Source organism: Scophthalmus maximus, chromosome 10 (assembly GCF_022379125.1).
Source record: "Scophthalmus maximus strain ysfricsl-2021 chromosome 10, ASM2237912v1, whole genome shotgun sequence".
NCBI classification, from domain to species: Eukaryota; Metazoa; Chordata; class Actinopteri; order Pleuronectiformes; family Scophthalmidae; genus Scophthalmus; species Scophthalmus maximus.
Window position 1 is genome coordinate 4,295,432 of NC_061524.1, and position 18,332 is coordinate 4,313,763.

The 18,332-nt window shown below is 45.4% G+C and overlaps 2 protein-coding genes across 9 annotated transcripts; one reads left to right on the forward strand and one right to left on the reverse strand.

Moving 5' to 3' along the window:
* Positions 1 to 777: 777 nt before the first annotated feature.
* LOC118283970 lies at positions 778 to 7,104 on the reverse strand. Of its 6 annotated transcripts, XM_035606468.2 has the most exons (9): positions 6,631 to 7,104; positions 6,322 to 6,496; positions 6,198 to 6,226; positions 5,843 to 6,093; positions 5,276 to 5,476; positions 5,003 to 5,172; positions 4,693 to 4,842; positions 3,904 to 4,076; positions 778 to 3,820 (listed from the first exon to the last, which is right to left on the reverse strand). In XM_035606468.2, the coding sequence occupies exons 4-9, from the start codon at positions 6,026 to 6,028 to the stop codon at positions 3,387 to 3,389; spliced, it is 1,314 nt and encodes a 437-aa protein (XP_035462361.2). In that variant the 5' UTR covers positions 6,029 to 6,093; positions 6,198 to 6,226; positions 6,322 to 6,496; positions 6,631 to 7,104; the 3' UTR covers positions 778 to 3,386. The 6 variants fall into 6 exon arrangements, with proteins under 6 accessions (XP_035462361.2, XP_035462359.2, XP_035462363.2 ...); XM_035606466.2 differs by lacking the exon at positions 6,198 to 6,226 and having other exon boundaries at positions 6,322 to 6,426; XM_035606470.2 differs by lacking the exon at positions 6,198 to 6,226 and having other exon boundaries at positions 5,276 to 5,470.
* Positions 7,105 to 10,397: 3,293 nt separating this feature from the next.
* thumpd2 (THUMP domain containing 2) lies at positions 10,398 to 17,806 on the forward strand. 3 transcript variants are annotated; one of them, XM_035606463.2, is made up of 11 exons: positions 10,398 to 10,482; positions 12,447 to 12,585; positions 12,681 to 13,343; positions 13,499 to 13,623; positions 13,934 to 14,011; positions 14,460 to 14,512; positions 14,591 to 14,678; positions 15,482 to 15,553; positions 15,965 to 16,079; positions 16,900 to 17,020; positions 17,358 to 17,806. In XM_035606463.2, the coding sequence occupies exons 2-11, from the start codon at positions 12,456 to 12,458 to the stop codon at positions 17,701 to 17,703; spliced, it is 1,791 nt and encodes a 596-aa protein (XP_035462356.2). In that variant the 5' UTR covers positions 10,398 to 10,482; positions 12,447 to 12,455; the 3' UTR covers positions 17,704 to 17,806. The 3 variants fall into 3 exon arrangements, with proteins under 3 accessions (XP_035462356.2, XP_035462355.2, XP_035462354.2); XM_035606462.2 differs by lacking the exon at positions 10,398 to 10,482 and adding an exon at positions 10,555 to 10,761; XM_035606461.2 differs by lacking the exon at positions 10,398 to 10,482 and adding an exon at positions 11,479 to 11,717.
* Positions 17,807 to 18,332: the final 526 nt, after the last annotated feature.

An 18,332-nucleotide genomic window follows, 5' to 3' on the forward strand; every position in this document is an offset into this window, starting at 1 on the left:
TCACTGTCTAGACGTGAAATTGGACCACACACCACCAACCCCCTCGCATATCTTCTTAAGTTCCTGATGATTTAGTTCCGTCTCTGAGTCAGAAATCATCCCCGTCCTGTCTCGGAGGTCGGGGATGACAGCTCGGTCAGCGCCGGGAATAACAATGTTAAAACCGCCAGCAGAGACCAGCGAATATTTGCAACTTAGATTTTGTCAGCGACGGAACGGTCCTGATGGCCAGAATGAAAATCAAAGCGAAGTATTAAACACAAATGTGGACGGACTGAATGCGGATGGAAGAAAAACAACTGTCTTGCCGTACAAATGTAACAGCTGGGACTTGAACAACCTGCAAGACACTTTATGAACCACGACTTCATTCTGGAGAGGTTCAGAGGTTGTGTGATTATATCTGGAACTGCACATACAGTACATGATGAAGTACATTAATCCTATCTACATAGTAGTGTGTCCTCACGAGTCCTGTTAGTGTGTGGTGTGCCACAGGGCTCTATTCTTGGTCCCGTCATGTTCCGTATCATTTGCCGATCTCGCAATCTGTTATTATTGTTGTGTTGCTCATACACAGCCGTATGTCATCGTTACATCTCCATGATTATATGAAACCAGATTGCAAGCCGTTTGACTCCCCCATCGTAATCTGATTAAAACGTCTGCGGATTTGACACGAAATTGTTGCTACAGTCAACAGTCACATCCTGCCTTCAGTCGTGTGCTTTTATCACATGATACATATTGTAAAAAAACAATATTCGCCCGCCTCGACTGGTTCAGAACTTGACAGCGAGGGCTTTTTAATAAAACAGACATAAATAGGACAACGAGACTGATTTCAGTATTTTCTTTAAGATTTGAGAAAACCCCTCTATACTGTGCATGCAGTTTTTCAACACTGGAAGGAGCGTTAGTACTTCTCTGTTAATTTTAAGGTAAAAGGCATTTTACCATGTGTTTTTCACATATCTCCTCGATGATTCTGTCCTTCAGATGTTCGGAGTTACTCTCTCCGACCCTGCCGTCCCACGTCCAGCAGATCAAATGGCATTTATTGGGTCGAGAAGGTTAATGCATGTTGAAGAGCAGGAGAGAGAGAGAGAGAGAGAGAGAGAGAGAAGGGAGGAGCACAAAATATGGCACCAGTGAGCTGACATGTTCGTGTGTGTGTGTGTGTGTGTGTGTGTGTGTATGTAGCCATGTTAGAGCAGGTGTTTCACACACATGTTCCGGATTGAAATTAAATGTCGGGCAAATACCAGAGCATGAACTCTCCCCCAGATCCGGTATGTGTGCGTGTGTGTGTGTGTGTGTGTGCGTGTGTGTGTGTGTGTGTTTGTTTAACACAAGGAAGCAGCAAATTGGATATTTCAGTCTACTTAACCCACAATAGAGGCTTGTACACATATTATTGCTGATGCGGTTCATGTGCACAGTAGTAGATATTTATCCTTTCGCATTTAACACGACTTTGAAAAGGTGCTCAAACGCGTCGCTGATTGAGATTACTTCTCGCCATTAGTTTTAGGTCGTGTGTACGAGTTTTGTCCCCCCCCCCCCCCAGCGTACTTTTGACAAGGACACAATAAAAAATGCGATTATGTATTTCAAGCAAGTTCCATGTCAGGAAACCAATAAAAGAGCCCACAGGGCCTGTACACAGTTCTGTAACCATGATATGTATGCACAACCACATGGTGCTTGAACACCCTCAGGTCTTATTCAGCTCCCCGAGTTGCACTCGTCGATATCTTTTCACGACCATGATGACTCGTATGTGTGATATGAAATATGACGAGCCCACAGAGATTCAGAGCTCTGTTGTTCTCACTCATCTCCCCATCGCCGCATGTGGTGAACAGGTGATTGCTTCTCTAACACGTTGGATGTAACAACTTTATGAGAGAATGATATTTCACATGGGTTTTCGGCTTCAGATACACATATTTCACATGAGAGATTTCTCTATTTCCCCTCGTACTCTTTTGCTCTCGTCACTCGTCAGGGTTTTTTTGCCAAATTAAAATATTTTTGCTCTGAGCATGAATATCAGTGCAATAGAAAAGATTTAAAGTCAAGTCTCCAACATCTATCATCTCTCTTCCTCACATTAAAGCGTCTCTCTTTTCTCTCTCCCTCCCCCCCTTCACTCGTCTTCAGTCCCTCTCTCTCTCTGTTTCTTGTCTCACTTGATTGTCTCCCACCCTTTCTCTTGGCAGAAGTTGACGACCAAGTCCTCCTCTCTTTGACTCGCAGACACCCACGTAACAGCACACGCACACGCACACACGCACACGCACACACACACACACACACACACACACACACACACACACACACACACACACACACACACACACACACACATACGACAGTAGGTTACTCTGTGTCAGCGTCTGTTCTCTGCTAAGAGGCCGTGGGCGGCGTGATGATGTCGAGTTACTGTGGCAAATTTCCGTTGCCGGGGCGACGCTTTCGTTACAACCAACTGTACACACACACACACACACACACACACACACACACACACACACACACACACACACACACACACACACACACACACACACACACACACACACACACACACACACACAGATCCAGACATATGTGCTTGTTGTCACGGCCACCCGAACACATTCCATCAGGTAGAGAACATGAGGACACTCTGACCCTCTTCTGCTTAAGAATAAAAAAGATAATTAATGAGAGTTGCTTTTTTTGGCCTTTTGTCCATCCATGTCCCACCAGAGGTAGTCACATAGGAAAAACGAGAATAAAAGAGGGACAACGTGCACCAGGGGGCGCTGTCTGCCCCACTCTCTCATATAAAAGCGCGTCCACTGTTTCAATTCTAAAACCAAAATTGTTTATAAATGAAGTTTTGAATTAACAAAAACCAAATCCCTCCTCCAGGATGGTGACAAATGTAACAATTGCATTTTTGGAAATCTTTGTGTGTTAAATACAGCACAAGTTTATTAGGAGGTGAGGTTGACACTCACGACAACCACCGACACTTTGAGCAAAAAAAGGACGGACGTATCCGTTCCGCCGCGGCGCGTAGCGACCACCGAAGTGCGACTGCAGACCTCGTGATTCACCATCATCAAATATGGCATTGGTTTTCAAAGGACATGTCCACAAGGGAAAATGAATTTCAATTTGCAACAGTTGGATTTGTGCCTTCATTTTCCTCCGTATTTGACACTATACTGGGACCAACTCTCCGTGTCTCGGAGGCGGAGCCACACACTGACGACTGACCATGCTCTGTAATGAGTAATTGCACAAAAGCTGAGAATGAGTGACTCACACTTTGAGTACCTTGAGTAATTAGCCTGGCAGACAATCAAATTTGAGTTCATATTTGTTCATATTTAATCAACTGCTGAAAGGTTTCCGAGTTGGTGATTGAGTCTTTCCCCCGGCTGCGTCTCCATGATGCTCAGTTTCAAACTTTCATCCCTTTGATCCGATACCTCCAGATAATTGTGTCTTTCCTCACGTTCGCCCCCGTCGTCCGCCCTCCGCTCTCCGGCCGATCCCTGCGCCTGGTCTTCAGGAGGCGGCCCGTCGCCCCGCCCCGCCCCGTCAATCGCCCCGGTCCTGTCCGTGCGCCCCGCTGGAGGTCGCGGCGTTCGCAGGCTGTCACCGGCCTTGTTGAAGTAGTCCCCCAGCTGCGCCACAGGCCCCTCGTCGGAGAACAGGCGCCCCAGGTACGCCCGGGCGTATTGATCTGAGGTGATCCGGTCCAGGTTAACGGAGGAGGGCACGGACGTGTCGTCAGGCCCAGAGGCCCTCCCTCTGCTCCCTGGGAAAGTTCATCCTAGTAGTTTAGTGAAAAGACAACGTGACGGTTTTCCTCGGCTTTCTTAACAAGACAAAAACATCTACCTGTCTCGGTCTCCAGGGCGGACAACGAGAGGGTCACACTCCTTCCCGTCTCTCTGTCCGTCACGGTGAGCCCCGTCATGGATCCTTCCTCTGGCAGGTCGTCGGAGGGGTCGCGCGCCGCCGGGGGACCCCCGCGACACTTCACGACGCGCACTGTATCCGACTTGTATCGCCTGCGGTGAGAAAGAAAGAAAAAGAAGGACAAAGAATGTGTCACCTTGTGGAACACTTGCACTCAAGCTCCTGAGAGTTCTGTAAATTCCCACTCGGAAAGAAACGTGGATCGATCATGTGCGTCGCCCCGATTGCGGCGGCTGCTCGTCTGACTGGAAGTTTTAGAGACAGTCTGAAAAACGTTTCTTATGCGCGTGTGTGTGTGTGCGCCCGCGTGTTTTTCGTGCTGTCATATTCGCCGCAGGCTGGAGAGCTCGTCTCACGGCGGACCGTGGCTTCTTCTGTCAGTGTGCTCTATTGCCGTCGGCCCCCTGCCTCCACTGAAGCGCTGCGCGTCTGTCTGACAACACGGGCCCTCCGGGGGAAAAACACCAGTCGTCAGTGTTTGCACCTGCGCCGTTTGCACTTGCCGTTGTATATCGTATGAGCTCCGCCAAAAAAAACTCAAGCCACAAGAGGTGAGAGATGAAATCCCCAAGTAGGGCCCTCTGCATGGGTCAGCGACAAACACAAGTTGAGGATAAAATCACCCACACGTGCAGCAGAAGCTTTCCTGTCTCAACTTCTACACGCATGTGGTACATGTGCACGACAAAGGGCAGGATCTCTTCTGACCTGTATGCAGGTATGATCTGGGTGAGGTCCTCCTTGTACTGCTCCAGCGCCGCCCTCGCGGCCAGGGGCTCCACCCGACCTTCGAGTCCGGCCAGGTGAACCAACATCTGGGTGTGGAATGCCGCTCCGCTGGCCCAGTGCCTCAGAGACCTGGAAGGGACAAAACCGCGTGAGAACGCGGCCGCCGCTCTGCTCCCCGCGATATTCTCCGGGATTCAGCATTCTCCCGTGTCGCCTCGTTTTCTTTTCTTCCACCCCAAGCGCTCCGCTGTGTGGCGCCGTCCCCTTTCCTCCACTGTGCCTCGCTCACCTGGAGTCGCAGTCTCCCCCCAGCAGGCAGGCCTTCAGCTGGGTGAGGGTGAGGCTGAGCTGCGCCTCGAGTCGCACGGAGTCGCCGATCAGCCTGCTCGCGTCGCTCAGGTTGATCCGACAGCGCTTCAGGTACTCCTCCATCACCTCCTGGAGCTCCCACACTCGCTGCTGGAGGTGGAAATTCAAGCATAAAAAATTGATGGATAGGTTTTAGGGAGGAATTGTGCATGAACATAGTTGACTGAAAAAAACATTAAGGAATAAACTTTACCTGGGACGACGACGGCGACGACCCCGCTGACTTCCCCTTGGCCCCCGGTGACCAGCGCGACCGTGTGCACGCCATGTCCATCACCACGGTGACCACTAACCCCACCAAGCCGGCCAGGCGCGGCTCGTCCGAGAAGGTCGTCAGTCGGCCGATCAGATCCCTCAGGTAGGCGGGCGCCCTTGTCCCAAAGTCGCCCTGCAGCTGGGCGAGGAGAGCGAGGAGAACCGGAGGACACAATGAATTAACACAGTCATTTTGTCATCATCACATATGGACCTTGTTGGCCACTGTACTGATTTCTGAGCTCTTCCCAAATCCGCAACAGGAGTGGTGCTCCATTAAATGTCTCGAGGCCACAGCATCGCCTTCCTTCCCGCTGCGTCCGCCCCCGCCTGCAGGTCAAAGACTGAGCGGATTTGACCCTCTCGGTCGGTTTCAGCTCGCGTGTTGCAGCTCTCTCCTCCTCAACATTGTGCTCATATATGCAGCAGCAGCAGCAGCATCATCATCATCATCATCACCATCACTCACGCGTACCGCCGCGCTTCCCATTTAAATCCCATTAACCTGTCGCAGTTGCTCCTGGAGGCGGCCCTGGGGGTCGGGACTCTCATCGTGATTGGCCAGGAGGAGCGGGTGGACAACCCCCAGGTCGGGCACGGCGCCGGCCTCCCACATGGCGGCGTAGAGGGCGGAGCCGATGGCGTCCTTCGCTCGGGAACTCTCTTCGTCTGATGAGAACTGCTGGCCCATGATGATATGTTCCTATCAGCGCGTGTGGCGACAAACCTGTAGATATTCCTGATTCAGGGGAGCATCTGAGAAGAGGGGGGGGGGAATAGTGGACTTGCAGTGAACAGAGCCGTAGAGCAACCACTGCCAATTGTGGACTATATAAAAACAAATGTCATGATGTGCTTCCTTGTTTTCCCCCCATATGATCGTCACATACTGTGGCATGAATGAAAAGGTCAACACACGCAGTCCACACAACTGAGAGCAGAAGCAGAGCACATCTTCAGTTCATCATGTGGCCATGAACTAACCTGCGGCACGTCGGTGACATCTGACCTCTCTCTCGCCGACTGCAGCAGTTTTGTGTGCAGCCAGCTTCTCTTGCCGCTTCACCACTTCCCCCCGCTTCCTGCCTCCTGCATTGAAGAGATTAACCAAGACGACACAGCGGTGGACTTTAGCTCTGCAGTAAACCGACACCTCCCCCTAGCCACAGAGCAGAAGAAATGCAACCACTCTGAATGACAGGAAGAGTAAGACATGACCCAACTAATCCCCATCTGAGTTGGGCTGTTGAGAATTAAAACACACGAGAATAGTTACTTTGCACCTTTTCTTACAATGCTTTCTTTGCGTGAATGTGAGTCTCCCCTGGCAGAAGCCAGAGGTCCTTTTTTTTTTTTTAAACGAACGTAATAGCTGCAAACTCTGCTGCTAACTGCCTGTGTCAAACATTGAGAGAGAGAGAGAGAGAGAGAGAGCAGGGGAAAAAAAAAATAGGCCAAGGGCTTTCGGCTGTTTTATTTATATATAAACGGAACCGTGGCCTTGCTGGTGCTGGGATGTTAACTTCTTTTTTTTTTTACTTGTGAGAATATAGGGCAAGGGAATTTGGGATTTTATGAAGTGAGAGAGATGTTCTTTGTTATCTGGGACAAGGGCTTTGTGCACTGTCAGGCCTCAGGGTTTCGTGTAGAGCTGCAACAATTGATCGATGATTCGATTAGTAATCGACTGCTGAATTAATCTGCAAGTGTTTTGATAATCGATTAATCGGTTCAAGTAGTTTTTATGGGGAAAAAAAGAGGCAAACTTCTCTGATTCCAGCTGCTTCAATGTGAATGTTTTCTGGTTTCTTTGCTCCTCTGTGACAGTAAACTGAATGTATTTGGGTTTGTGGACAAAACAAAACATCATCTTGGAGGTTTTGGGAAACACGATCGACATTTTTCACCATTTTATGACTTTTTTGGGACCAAACTACTTATGGATTAAACAAGAAAATAATCGGCACGAAGCAGCTAAATCCTGCATGTCGCATGAACACGATGACTGTACATGTATGTCCATGTATGACGGTCGTGATATTTCATGCTAACGCCGCACGCTACACATCATAGCAAACGCACAGAATCCACAACAATGTGTTTCTTATCACTCTACCGACCGCCATCGAACAAGCGGCCGAAGAAAATTAAAAACAAAACTCATATCAATCAGCGACATATATGAATTATGTCTTTCCTTTGATGTTTTGATCCATAAATCCGCTTCTGCTACCTAGTACAAAGGCTACTCGTCATTGTTGCAGGAGTTTCTCACGTGGAAAGGCTTCGGCCTATCAAATTCCTCACAGTCCGTTCACTTCCTCACGGTTGGCGAATGGTGTTGTTCACAGGGATTTGGAGGCTGGCCGTCGATTCTACTGGCTCCGACGGTCCGACAGACGTGTCAATCATTGACATTGACCAATGGGCTATGTCACGTTTGTCGCCGCCGGCTCTGACGCCATTACGCCGCACCACAGAGATCGTGTTTAGAGACGGATGAGCACTCCGCTTTGTTGAGACCGTTCTATTGATGTAATATGTAATGCATGTCAAGTAATTAGGTTTTTACGGCTAATTAATTAATATCAATTAAAACACCTGACAAAGGTGCGCTGCTACTTCTACTGTCCGCCTGCCCAGATTCTAAGAAATATTACACTAACATATGGAAAATTATGTTTATAATTATTGTCAAGCACCAATAACTGACAGTATGTCTGTAGAGTTGAAGTGTCCCTAAGCAGACTGACAGAAAAAAAAACCCAGACTGCACCACAAAAATATGGAATACATTTTATCACAGTTGGAAAAGAACAGATGTATGAAACTAATGATGGATGAATCACTAAATGAAAACTGAGAAAATGGCCTACGGAAAGAGTTTGTGATTGAAATTCACAAAATGGAGATTGCAACTCAGTGGATTATGAATTCTGTTGATTTATTTAAAGTAAGATGGAATATGATAAGAAAAAACACGTACCCTGATAATTTTAGGTGCACATAATCACATCAGTATGATTGGGGAAAATAAAGTTAGTGTGCTCACTTATTACAGTATAAATATTGCAGGGTGTCACATTACATTTGAGGATGAAATGCTGATGTTTATCAAACAGAAAAACCATAAGGTTGCAGCCACAATAAAAACCACACAATGGGACAGTGCACACACTTTTTCCTCATTTCCTTCTCCTCCCACCTCGCTCCGTGCATCTTCCTCCTCCAGTCTGGTTTCCAGCCTGCTGCTCTTCCCCCGTTTTGCTCGGTATTGTTGATTTTGATGGCTCCTGTCAGTCTGATGCAGTGTCTGCTGGCTGAGCTCCGCTCTCTTTCTCTTCCTCGCTCTACTCTCTCCATGGATCCTTGGCCCACGTCGACACACTTCACACTCCTCGGAGAGCAGTAAATATTTAAATGTGCTCACGCTAGCGACACACACACACACACACACACATCAACACTCCGAAATGGGCATGGACGCACCCATATGGTTAAATGGATGAAATTTCCTGCTTCTTCGCTCTCACTCGACCCTTCCTCGCTTTTGCTCTGATTCCCCCCCCCCCCCCCATCTTTTCGCTCCATCTATTTGTAAAGGTCTCATTTCCATCTGACAGTGAAGTGAAGATGAAAGGGGAAGAAAGTGGAGAGGAGGAGAGCGGGACAGAAGAGAGGGAGAAAGGAAAAAGGGGGGAGTAATATAAAGTGAAGGATGAAGATGAGAGGTTTCCGGAGAAGAACGACAGGTGGATTCAAGTGTTGAGGACGTAATATTGACGTCAATCTCATGGCGATTGACCCTAACCCTGATACGGATCCCTACGTGCCTAGCCCTAACTTTAACCTGACCCTAATCTAACAAGTTGGTGACACAGACCAACAAAAAATGCACAAAACACAAGCTCCCCTCACGTCCTCATTCCGAAGCCTCAGCCACATCCCTTGGCCTCACTTAGCACACTGAGTTACCCAGGTGCTGATGTGGTTAAGGTCGTTGTCATGCGCCCTGAGTAACGCATTTGGTTATGAGCTGCAGCATCCCAATATGATTACGTTTTCCGTTTTCTCTGCCCTCCTCTGTGTAATCTGTTCACCCACTTCTCTCCGTCTCTTTTCCCCGTCAACTTCCGTGCCGCTGGTGCCCGCCGCGATCATTTTCTCCTCCGCTCTTCTCTTCTTTCCTCCGTCCTCCCTTTTTTCCTCAGCCTCCTCCGTCCGTCCATTTACGGGGTGTGGAGGGGATATGAAAACAAGTTTTTAATGTACAGCAATATATCATCCTCCATGGCTGGCGTGCCAGACGGCGTCCATTTTGCAAGGCTGTTGTGTTCACGTAAGCAGCGGCGGAGCTAATTATTGCAAATGGCAGCAGTTGAAAGGAGTATTAATATCTCCTTTCTAAATGAATACGTCCAATAGTATGGGCTGATGAAAAGTAGTCATAGGCTAAACTCTACAGAGAACGAGGAAACAAACGGCAAAACCTGAATTGCAAGGTAAGCCCCATAAATCCAACTTTATATTTGATTAAATAACATTTATATCTAAGGCATTTTGACGTGACATATGACGGAAGATATGAAACCTGTTTGTTATCACATTTTTTGGGCTGTTTTTTAAATAATAATATAGATTAAGTGTACGACAAAATGTATGTGAGTGCACGCAAAATATGGCTCAAGAAAGTTGACCGAAACACTAATATCTAATTTTTGAAAATAAAAAAGAAATCTTTAGATCTTTATCCTTCCCTCCTCTACTTATCAGAAATGTCTCTCATCCTTGGACTACGCGAGTCTTTCCAGACAACCACTGTGTCCGATCAGATGATTACTGGTACTGTGAGTTCTTGCAGTGTACTTTGAGTCTTGATTCACGGTGGATTTTGAAGCTTGGATTCCTCAAAAAAGAAATACATTTTAGTGGCTGACCTCAGTTGTCGCACGCCAATTACCTCAAAGAGAATAAAACACGTGCAGAAATGACACACTGATTCAAAGGAAATCAAATCCTCACCCGCTGATGCAATACGACATCAATATAATGTAATACCCGTGTTGGCTGCGTTATGAATATATCCACCGACCACAATTCTTGACACAGCTGCGGCGGGTCACTCCAGGCTCCAGCGTTTGAGGGGTTTGTGACACATCAACTGAAGTAACAGGACTAAATATGTTGGGGGGTCATTAAGATGCTAGACAGAGGAAAAGAGGGGAGAGATTTCAAAGTGTTCAGACAGAGTGTGACAGAGCAGGAGGAGAGACAGTGGCTTAATGAGTGTTGAGACAAGGCGGACCTCTCTGACTCCAACAGACACAGAGCGAGAATTGTGCGTAGTGGGACTGCAGCCGCCGGGTTTACTGGAGATGTTCCTCCACCCACTTTGGAGGAACATCTGCTCAGAGCCGCCTCCAGGTAGAAGACTGCAGGCAGAGATGTGTGTGTGTGTGTGTGTGTGTGTGTGTGTGTGTCTGTGTGTCTAGTGTCTGAACTGGTGTGTCTTCAATATGTGCATGTACGTGCACCTGCACATTTGCAGTTTTGTTGAAAGTTTTCATGTGTCACCTAATGTGTGCAACGAGGCAAATGGGTATCAGTGTGTGTGTGTGTGTGTGTGTGTGTGTGGTGTCTGAACTGGTGTGTCTTAATGTGTGCATGTACGTGCACTTGCACATTTGCAGTTTTGTTGAAAGTTTTCATGTGTATGTCTGAATACCTAATGTGTGCAATGAGGCAAATGGGTATCTCAGTGTGTGTGTGTGTGTGTGTGTGTGTGTAGTGTCTGAACTGGTGTGTCTTCAATATGTGCATGTACGTGCACTTGCACATTTGCAGTTTTGTTGAAAGTTTTCATGTGTTACCTAATGTGTGCAACAAGGCAAATGGTATTACAGTGTGTGTGTGTGTGTGTGTGTGTGTGTGTGTGTGCGTGTTTGTATCCAAAACGAAAATCCATTTGAACAAGTCTGAGCACCGTTGGCAAAATGATCACATTCACACTGTGATAAATGTCACGATTAATATGCAGATTATTTTTGTGTAAAGAAAAAACAAAACAAAAAAAACTTCCCACCGGTGTCGGAGAGCCCCCTGCTGGCCGAGGCCAGTCACTGCGCACAACTGATGACGCACTTCCCGTTCCGGTGTCAACAAAACAATCCAACATGGCGGACTATCACGGGCAGAGAAGCGAGGGGTTCGGCCTCTAAATGAGTAAATCGGTGGGGTTCGGTGACAACTGAGCGCATCGGGCGACAACGATGTCTGACCCGGGGGGCGAGGGGGGGTCGGTTCGGTACTACTGCACCGCCGGCAACGGGATGGAGCGTTTCTTGACGGACGAGGTGGAGAGGAAGCTGGCGGCGGAGGATGTGGGTCGTTTTTCTTCTTCTACTCTCTGAGCTCAGCCTGTCTGACAGGACATCCTCTGGCTCGAATAGAGGTTCCGCTCAGATGAATGTTTATTTTAAAAGTTGTACATGAAAACAAACTTTCTGTTCCGGGTTTCACTGGGGCCCCTCCCCCGAGTTGGGGCCCCTGGGTTCTTTTTGCTCCACAAGTTTAATTTTTAGAGAACTTGGTGGACACCGGTGTGAAAGACCATGTGGTCAGGCGATGGTTAAAATCCCAGAATGAATCAGCTGCAGGTTGTTAATAATAGGCCTGTCACGATAACTACCTGTTGTTGCACGATACACTGTCCCCGAAATTATTGCGATAAACGATATTATCGCAGTGTTTCCCCTTGGTTTGATACTAAAATTGCATTCGATTTGATACTTTGATACTAAATTTACATTCGTCCCACAATGGGAAATTTGGTCGTTACAGCAGCACAGTGGACAGAATATAAGAGAAATAGATAGATAGATAGATAGATAGATAGATAGATAAATACTTTATTCATCCCAAGCTGGGAAATTGTCGTGCAGCAGCAGCACGTTTCACACAGCACACAATAGCAGAATAGAAAGAAATTTGCAATTTTAAAAAAAACTGCATTTATGTACAAAATATAACAAAATGTAAAAATATAAATAAATAACTCTAACCGTTACCGTGGAGGCAGGACAAATTGTTTTGCTGTCATTTGTTTCCAGGTGTGTCAGATGCCCGGGAAAGTGTTGTTCAGCTCCTCCGCGAGGATCGACAGAGTCAGCGACCTAAAGGCTGCAGAGAGACTCTTCCTCCTGTTGAAACAAGACTCGCCGGTACAGCTGTCTGCCCGCACCAGCACAGGTACCGGACTGACACATTAAATACACAGACACAAGTATCACAAAATGTAATTCTTGCTGCTAAAACTTAATTTGTATTCTCTGTGATATCCATAGCAAAGGCGGCCTCAGTGCTGCAGTCCAGACTTTTAGGCGACGGAGCTCGATGGACCAGTGCCGTACTGACGTGGAGCCGCCTGCAGAGGGAGCTAGCTCACAGAGGCACTACTGTCAACACATCAAGTGCTGCCCAGAGTGTGGTTAGTAAGAGGGAGGAGGGGAGAGGGAGTGAAGAACAGACGGAGGAGGAGGAGGAGGAGGGGAGGTGCAATGTGGAGACTGGAAAAAGTGCCGAAGGGCAGCGGGAGGAGGAGGAAAGTGGGACCGGGAGGCAGAGGAGTGGCGATGGAAAAGATGCGCACACTCTGGAGAGGAAGAGAAAACGAGCGGCGGTGCAGAGAGGGTACGAGATGAGTGCAGAAGGCTGTGGCGGGGAAGCAGCTCAGGTGCTGGAGAAAAAGATGAAGAGGGATAATGAAGAGGAGTCTACTCGGGAAAAAAATGTAGAGAGACAGAAGACGCAAGGAAAGAGAGAGGATGAAGATGATGAAGAGGAGAAGAGGATAGTTATGGAGTTGAGTCAACCAAATGGGAAAAAAGGAACCAGGTCAGAAACTGGTTTGCAGAGCAGAGGAACAGGGAAAGACCTAGATGTGAAAAGTAGCAGCAGGAAGATAGATGACATGGCAGAGGACTGCGCTGTGGAAAAAGTTGAACATGGTAATTTGTTATGTTTTTTCTTAAGTTTTTACTTCAGTGTTTGTTTTTTCAGTTTTTCAAATAAGGCATGTTTAAAATCCATTTTTTTCTAATTTATTGTCGTCTTCCTTTTCTTTCTTTTTTTTTTCTTCCTCGTTTGTGTCCATGTGATTAAGTGAAGACAAGTGGGGGAGAAGATAAGAAACTACGGATCAAACCAGGGTTCGCTTCCTCTGTCCCGGTCTCGTTCAGGATCAGCTGCAAGTGCACCGGAGCTCTGTCTCGACTCCTCAGCACACAGGTAGAGGAAGTCCAAATACAGTATCTATAACACAACAAAACACAGTTCAGTGTTTGTGTAGGTTTATGAGAATCATGTAATAATTGAAATGAAGAAATGCAACAATTTCCTCAATTTGTGGACTCTGTGCAAAGTGTTGAATAATTCAAACCGTGGCATCAAATGGCTAATCTATCCAACAAATTGTCGAATAGACAAAGAAAACACCTCCATTCACACAGAAAGCTTCCTGTATTTACCAGAGGTGTAAGTTATCACTGTATGTTCAGAAGATTATTGCATATTTTTTTGCAAAACATGTCTAATGCAGGAGGTGAGCAGAGTGATCGGAGTCGGCTTGGGCAGACTGCTTGGCTGGAAGGCCGACCTGAAGAATCCACAGCTGGAGGTAAAAGTTTCACTGTGTTTAAAAAAAAAAAATCTTCCTGCTTGTATCGATTATAGATTTCAAATTTGACTGTTATATGATATTCAGTTACTGATATTTAAGTTTGGATACAACTCTTAAATAATTTCTATGTTAGCTTGATTACTATATGACTCTTACTGTATATTTCATTTGGTTTATGTATTCTATTCATTAATTTTACTTGTTAACTAGTACTGTTTTTATATTGTCATTGTTATTTGATTCCCCAATTCTCGTTAATGTCGTCAATCGTGCTTTGGCAAACACATGATTATGATTATGCCAAGAAAGCTTATTGAAAATGTATAGAGTTATTGTGCCCACGCTAAAATGGTAATTTTGTTTATTACTTTATAGTTGTAACTCTTGATATTGCCCGTTTCCTCTCAGACGTTACTCTATTGTCGCCGTTTGCTCTTTTCTGCAGGTAAATGTTCATCTGAGTGACGACCACTGTCTGCTGGGGATTCCTCTGACCAGGTAACTGCCTGGAACGCTTTCTCTAACACTTGATACTGATGACTGCATGCTGCATCCCTCTCTTTTTCTTTCCTCCAGGTTACCACTGGCTAACCGCAGCTACATCAAAACCACAGGACTGAGGTCGACAGTAGCCTGGGCTATGGCGTCACTGGCTCAGATACAGGTACCAACACTCTAGGGCTGCAACTAACGATCAATTTCAAATTTCGATTATTCTGTCGATTATTTTCTAGATTAATCGATTCGTTTTTTGGTCCATAAAATGGTGAAAATGTGGATTGTGCTTCCCAAAACCCCCAAGATGATGTTTTGTTTTGTCCACACCAAATATATTCAGTTTACTGTCACAGAGGAGCAAAGAAACCAGAAAATATTCACATTTAAGAAGCTGAAATCAGATAATGTTGACACTTTTTTCCTTAAAAATTACTTGAACCGATTAATTTGTTATAAAATATTTGAGATTAATTCAGTAATCGAATACTAATCGATTAACTGTTGCAGCTCTACAACACACACAGCTGCTGTATTCTTTAGTGTGTGTGTGTGTGTGTGTGTGTGTGTGTGTGTGTGTGTGTGTGTGTGTGTGTGTGTGTGTGTGTGTGTGTGTGTGTGTGCATTTATGACTTCTATGAGGAAACAACCTCAATAATCTATATTTTTTTGTTTATTAATGCAAACCAGAGGACATAATAAGATACTGCAAACAAGGTTCCTTTGTTTAACTCATCCCATTAAAAAAAAGCATGGCAGGTTTAGTCTCAGTAAATGTGACCGTACATTAAAGCTGTCCTCAATCAACCTTTTCTTTTTTTCCTTCGAGTGTTTGTTGTACACGACTTCACAGTCTGTGTACGAAAGCATTTGCATGCTCATCGGTCAGACTGAGAAGTGACATTGCCTCCTAAGTTACGGTTGCGTTGAATGCAGTGTTGAGTAATTGTGTATTTTCTCCTCGTTTCCCAGCCAGGGTTCTGTGTTGTCGACCCAATGTGTGGGGTGGGAACCATCTTAATAGAAGCGGCGCAGGAACACAAGGTCAGGACAGAAAAAAAACCTGGAATGTCATTCATGGCTTAGTCGATATGTAAATAGGCAATTATTTGGTATGTTTACTGTAATGTATCGTATCGGATTTTACTTCTTATTTCTTCCGATGTCTGATCCAGTCATTTTGGCCAATATTTCCCCAATACCGAAATGGTATATCGGTTTGGGACATCCCTAATTTTTACTAATACAACAAGTATTCCTTCTCACAATTAGAGCAAATTTTTATCTGATTTACTTCATTTTGGTTATGGATTACTACGATTTTACAAATCTCTATTTAGATGTCAGAAGTTTTCATATTATCATAAAAGTCTGTAATTTCTAGTAATACTAAAATGCTTGCACGTGGAATAATAATACTATAATCGCTTGTCTTGCTCTCAATGGGATCTTCAGGCTGCCTGTTTCCTGGGTGTGGACATTGATGATGGACAGCTGCAGAGGGCCAATGACAACATAGAGTTTGCGGAGTTGGGAAACAGGATACACCTGCTGAAAGCTTCGTCCATGGGTAATAAAACCTGCACTGAATTGTTGTACAGTATAGAGTTGTACTATATATATTTGTTTTTTAATACATGGTCAAAATATCAAAGGCCAGAACTACAATATTGTTACTATAGATGTCAAACATGCTCCCGTGTCCCTGAATTAATGATCATCAGTCACTCAAATATATGTGAAATATTTATTTTTTTTCAAATTATTGGCCATCTTAAGTACAGAGGTTTGAATGTAGTGTCACACACACATGCTCAACACAATTTGAATATATATCGTAACGGGATTCAGCAAAAATGTTTTTATACTCACATTTCATCATTATATGTGTAATATTAAACCTACCCGTTTCTGGAATACAGTAAGTTTTTCCCCCCAAGTAAAATATCTTGGGGGGAACACATAAACATGAGGCTGGCTTCAAATAGCAATATGTTACAGCCACTTTAAAGCTTTTGTTAGTGAATGAAATTAGCAGTTGGAAAAATGCTAACACTTACAAAGAGAGTCATTAAAGTCTGAGAGAGATTGAATTGTGAAATTTGGGGCGATTATGACTTTTACTCTGTGTATTTAGTTCACTGTTGATTCCAAAGCTTAGTGTTCTGGATGGGATCAGTGGGTGGGAGGTGAGAGCATGAACCCAGCTGTCGTGTGTTAAATTGCCTCTTGCTCTTGGCTCATCTGTCATCCTCTGTGTGTGTGTGTGTGTGTGTGTGTGCGTGCGTGTGCGTGTGCGTGTGCGTGTGTGTGTGTGTGTGTGTGTGTGTGTGTGTGTGAGTGTGTGCGCGCCTGTGCCTGCCTGTGCGTGTGTGTGTGTGTGTGTGCAGTGCTGCCTCTGCCCAGCGCCAGTGTAGACGCCGTGATCTGTGACCTGCCGTTTGGCAGGAAGTTTGGCACCAAAACAAACATGGCTGCCAACCTGCCAGTCATTGTCGCTGAGATGGAGAGGTTTGTTCCCCCCCTGTGTGCCTGCTTCACTTGTTCCTTTCAGGAGAATCAGAAATTGGTACTGTGTGTTGGACTTTGTAGGTTTGTGTTTGTGTATTTCGATAATATATATTGTTATTTTTAAAGTAATGGTAATTTCCTTTCAATTCTAATTAGATGTTTTTATGAGCAAAACAAACCAATTTCCTACTGCAAAAAAAACAAACTGCAATTTGTCCGTATCTACTTTGATGTGTTCATGTTGATATGTTTCAGTTGTTTTCCAAAAAATCCAAATAAGCATGTCTTTTGTCATATCCAAACTGAAATGGCTGGATGTGTGCGTGTGTGTGTCCAGAGTCCTCCGTGTTGGCGGTGCCCTGGTTGTCCTCCTGAGTCCTCAGTTGTCGTGTCTCCTGAAAAAACTCCTGGCACAGAAAGACCCCGGACCGACGTCCGACCAGGAAACGTCGCTTCACACCGGAGCACCAGGCTGCCCATCTCTTTCTCTGGCTCCCAAAGAGCAGCATACTTTCCAAATCCACCGGGGCGTCGAATCCTCACCTACCCGGGAAACGGTCACTGAAACTGGGCCACAACTCAGCTTGTCTCCTCCACCCCTCTCCTCCCTGAAGCACCAGACAACTCTGAGAGTTAGCTTAGGCGCGATCGATGGACTCATTCATAAATATGTTAAGATTTGATCAGTGTTAATGGAAGCCACATTTACAAAGCAATGTTGTAAAACATGTTGTATCTGTTTCCCTATTGTCTTTTTTATGGAAAATGTTTCAAATAAATATATATATTTTTAGAAACAAAGGTAAAGTTTGAGGGTTTTTTTTTAGCTGTAGATTGGAAGGTAAATCCTCCATCAACCTTTCTATTCTGCATCTACGTCATGTTCCTAACTTTAAATTAAACAAGCTTGTTGTGTAAGTCTTTTTAAGATAGTGATATCAACATTGATATGTTGTTTGTGTGGTAATATATATTACTTTTCCCATAAGCTATAGTGAGCGGTAACAGAGTTAAAGTAATAAACGACAGATCTACACAAAGAATATGCTTTGTGCTCCACTGCAGGACTTTAAATGCAACTTTTTTTTACAGCTTTAAGGGGGAGCGACAAGCCAAACGCAAAGTTGTCGATAATGTGACTTTTTAAAATTCTGCTTTTAACAGAATACCCATCGGCCGAATCACAATGTCGCCATCTGCCGCCGTTTAGCCCCGCTTAGCCCAGTTTTACAGTTAAACGGCCAGATGAGGCCTCGTGCATCAGCGGGGCTTAGCGATTTCATTCATTTCCATCCCTTTCATACTGTTAACT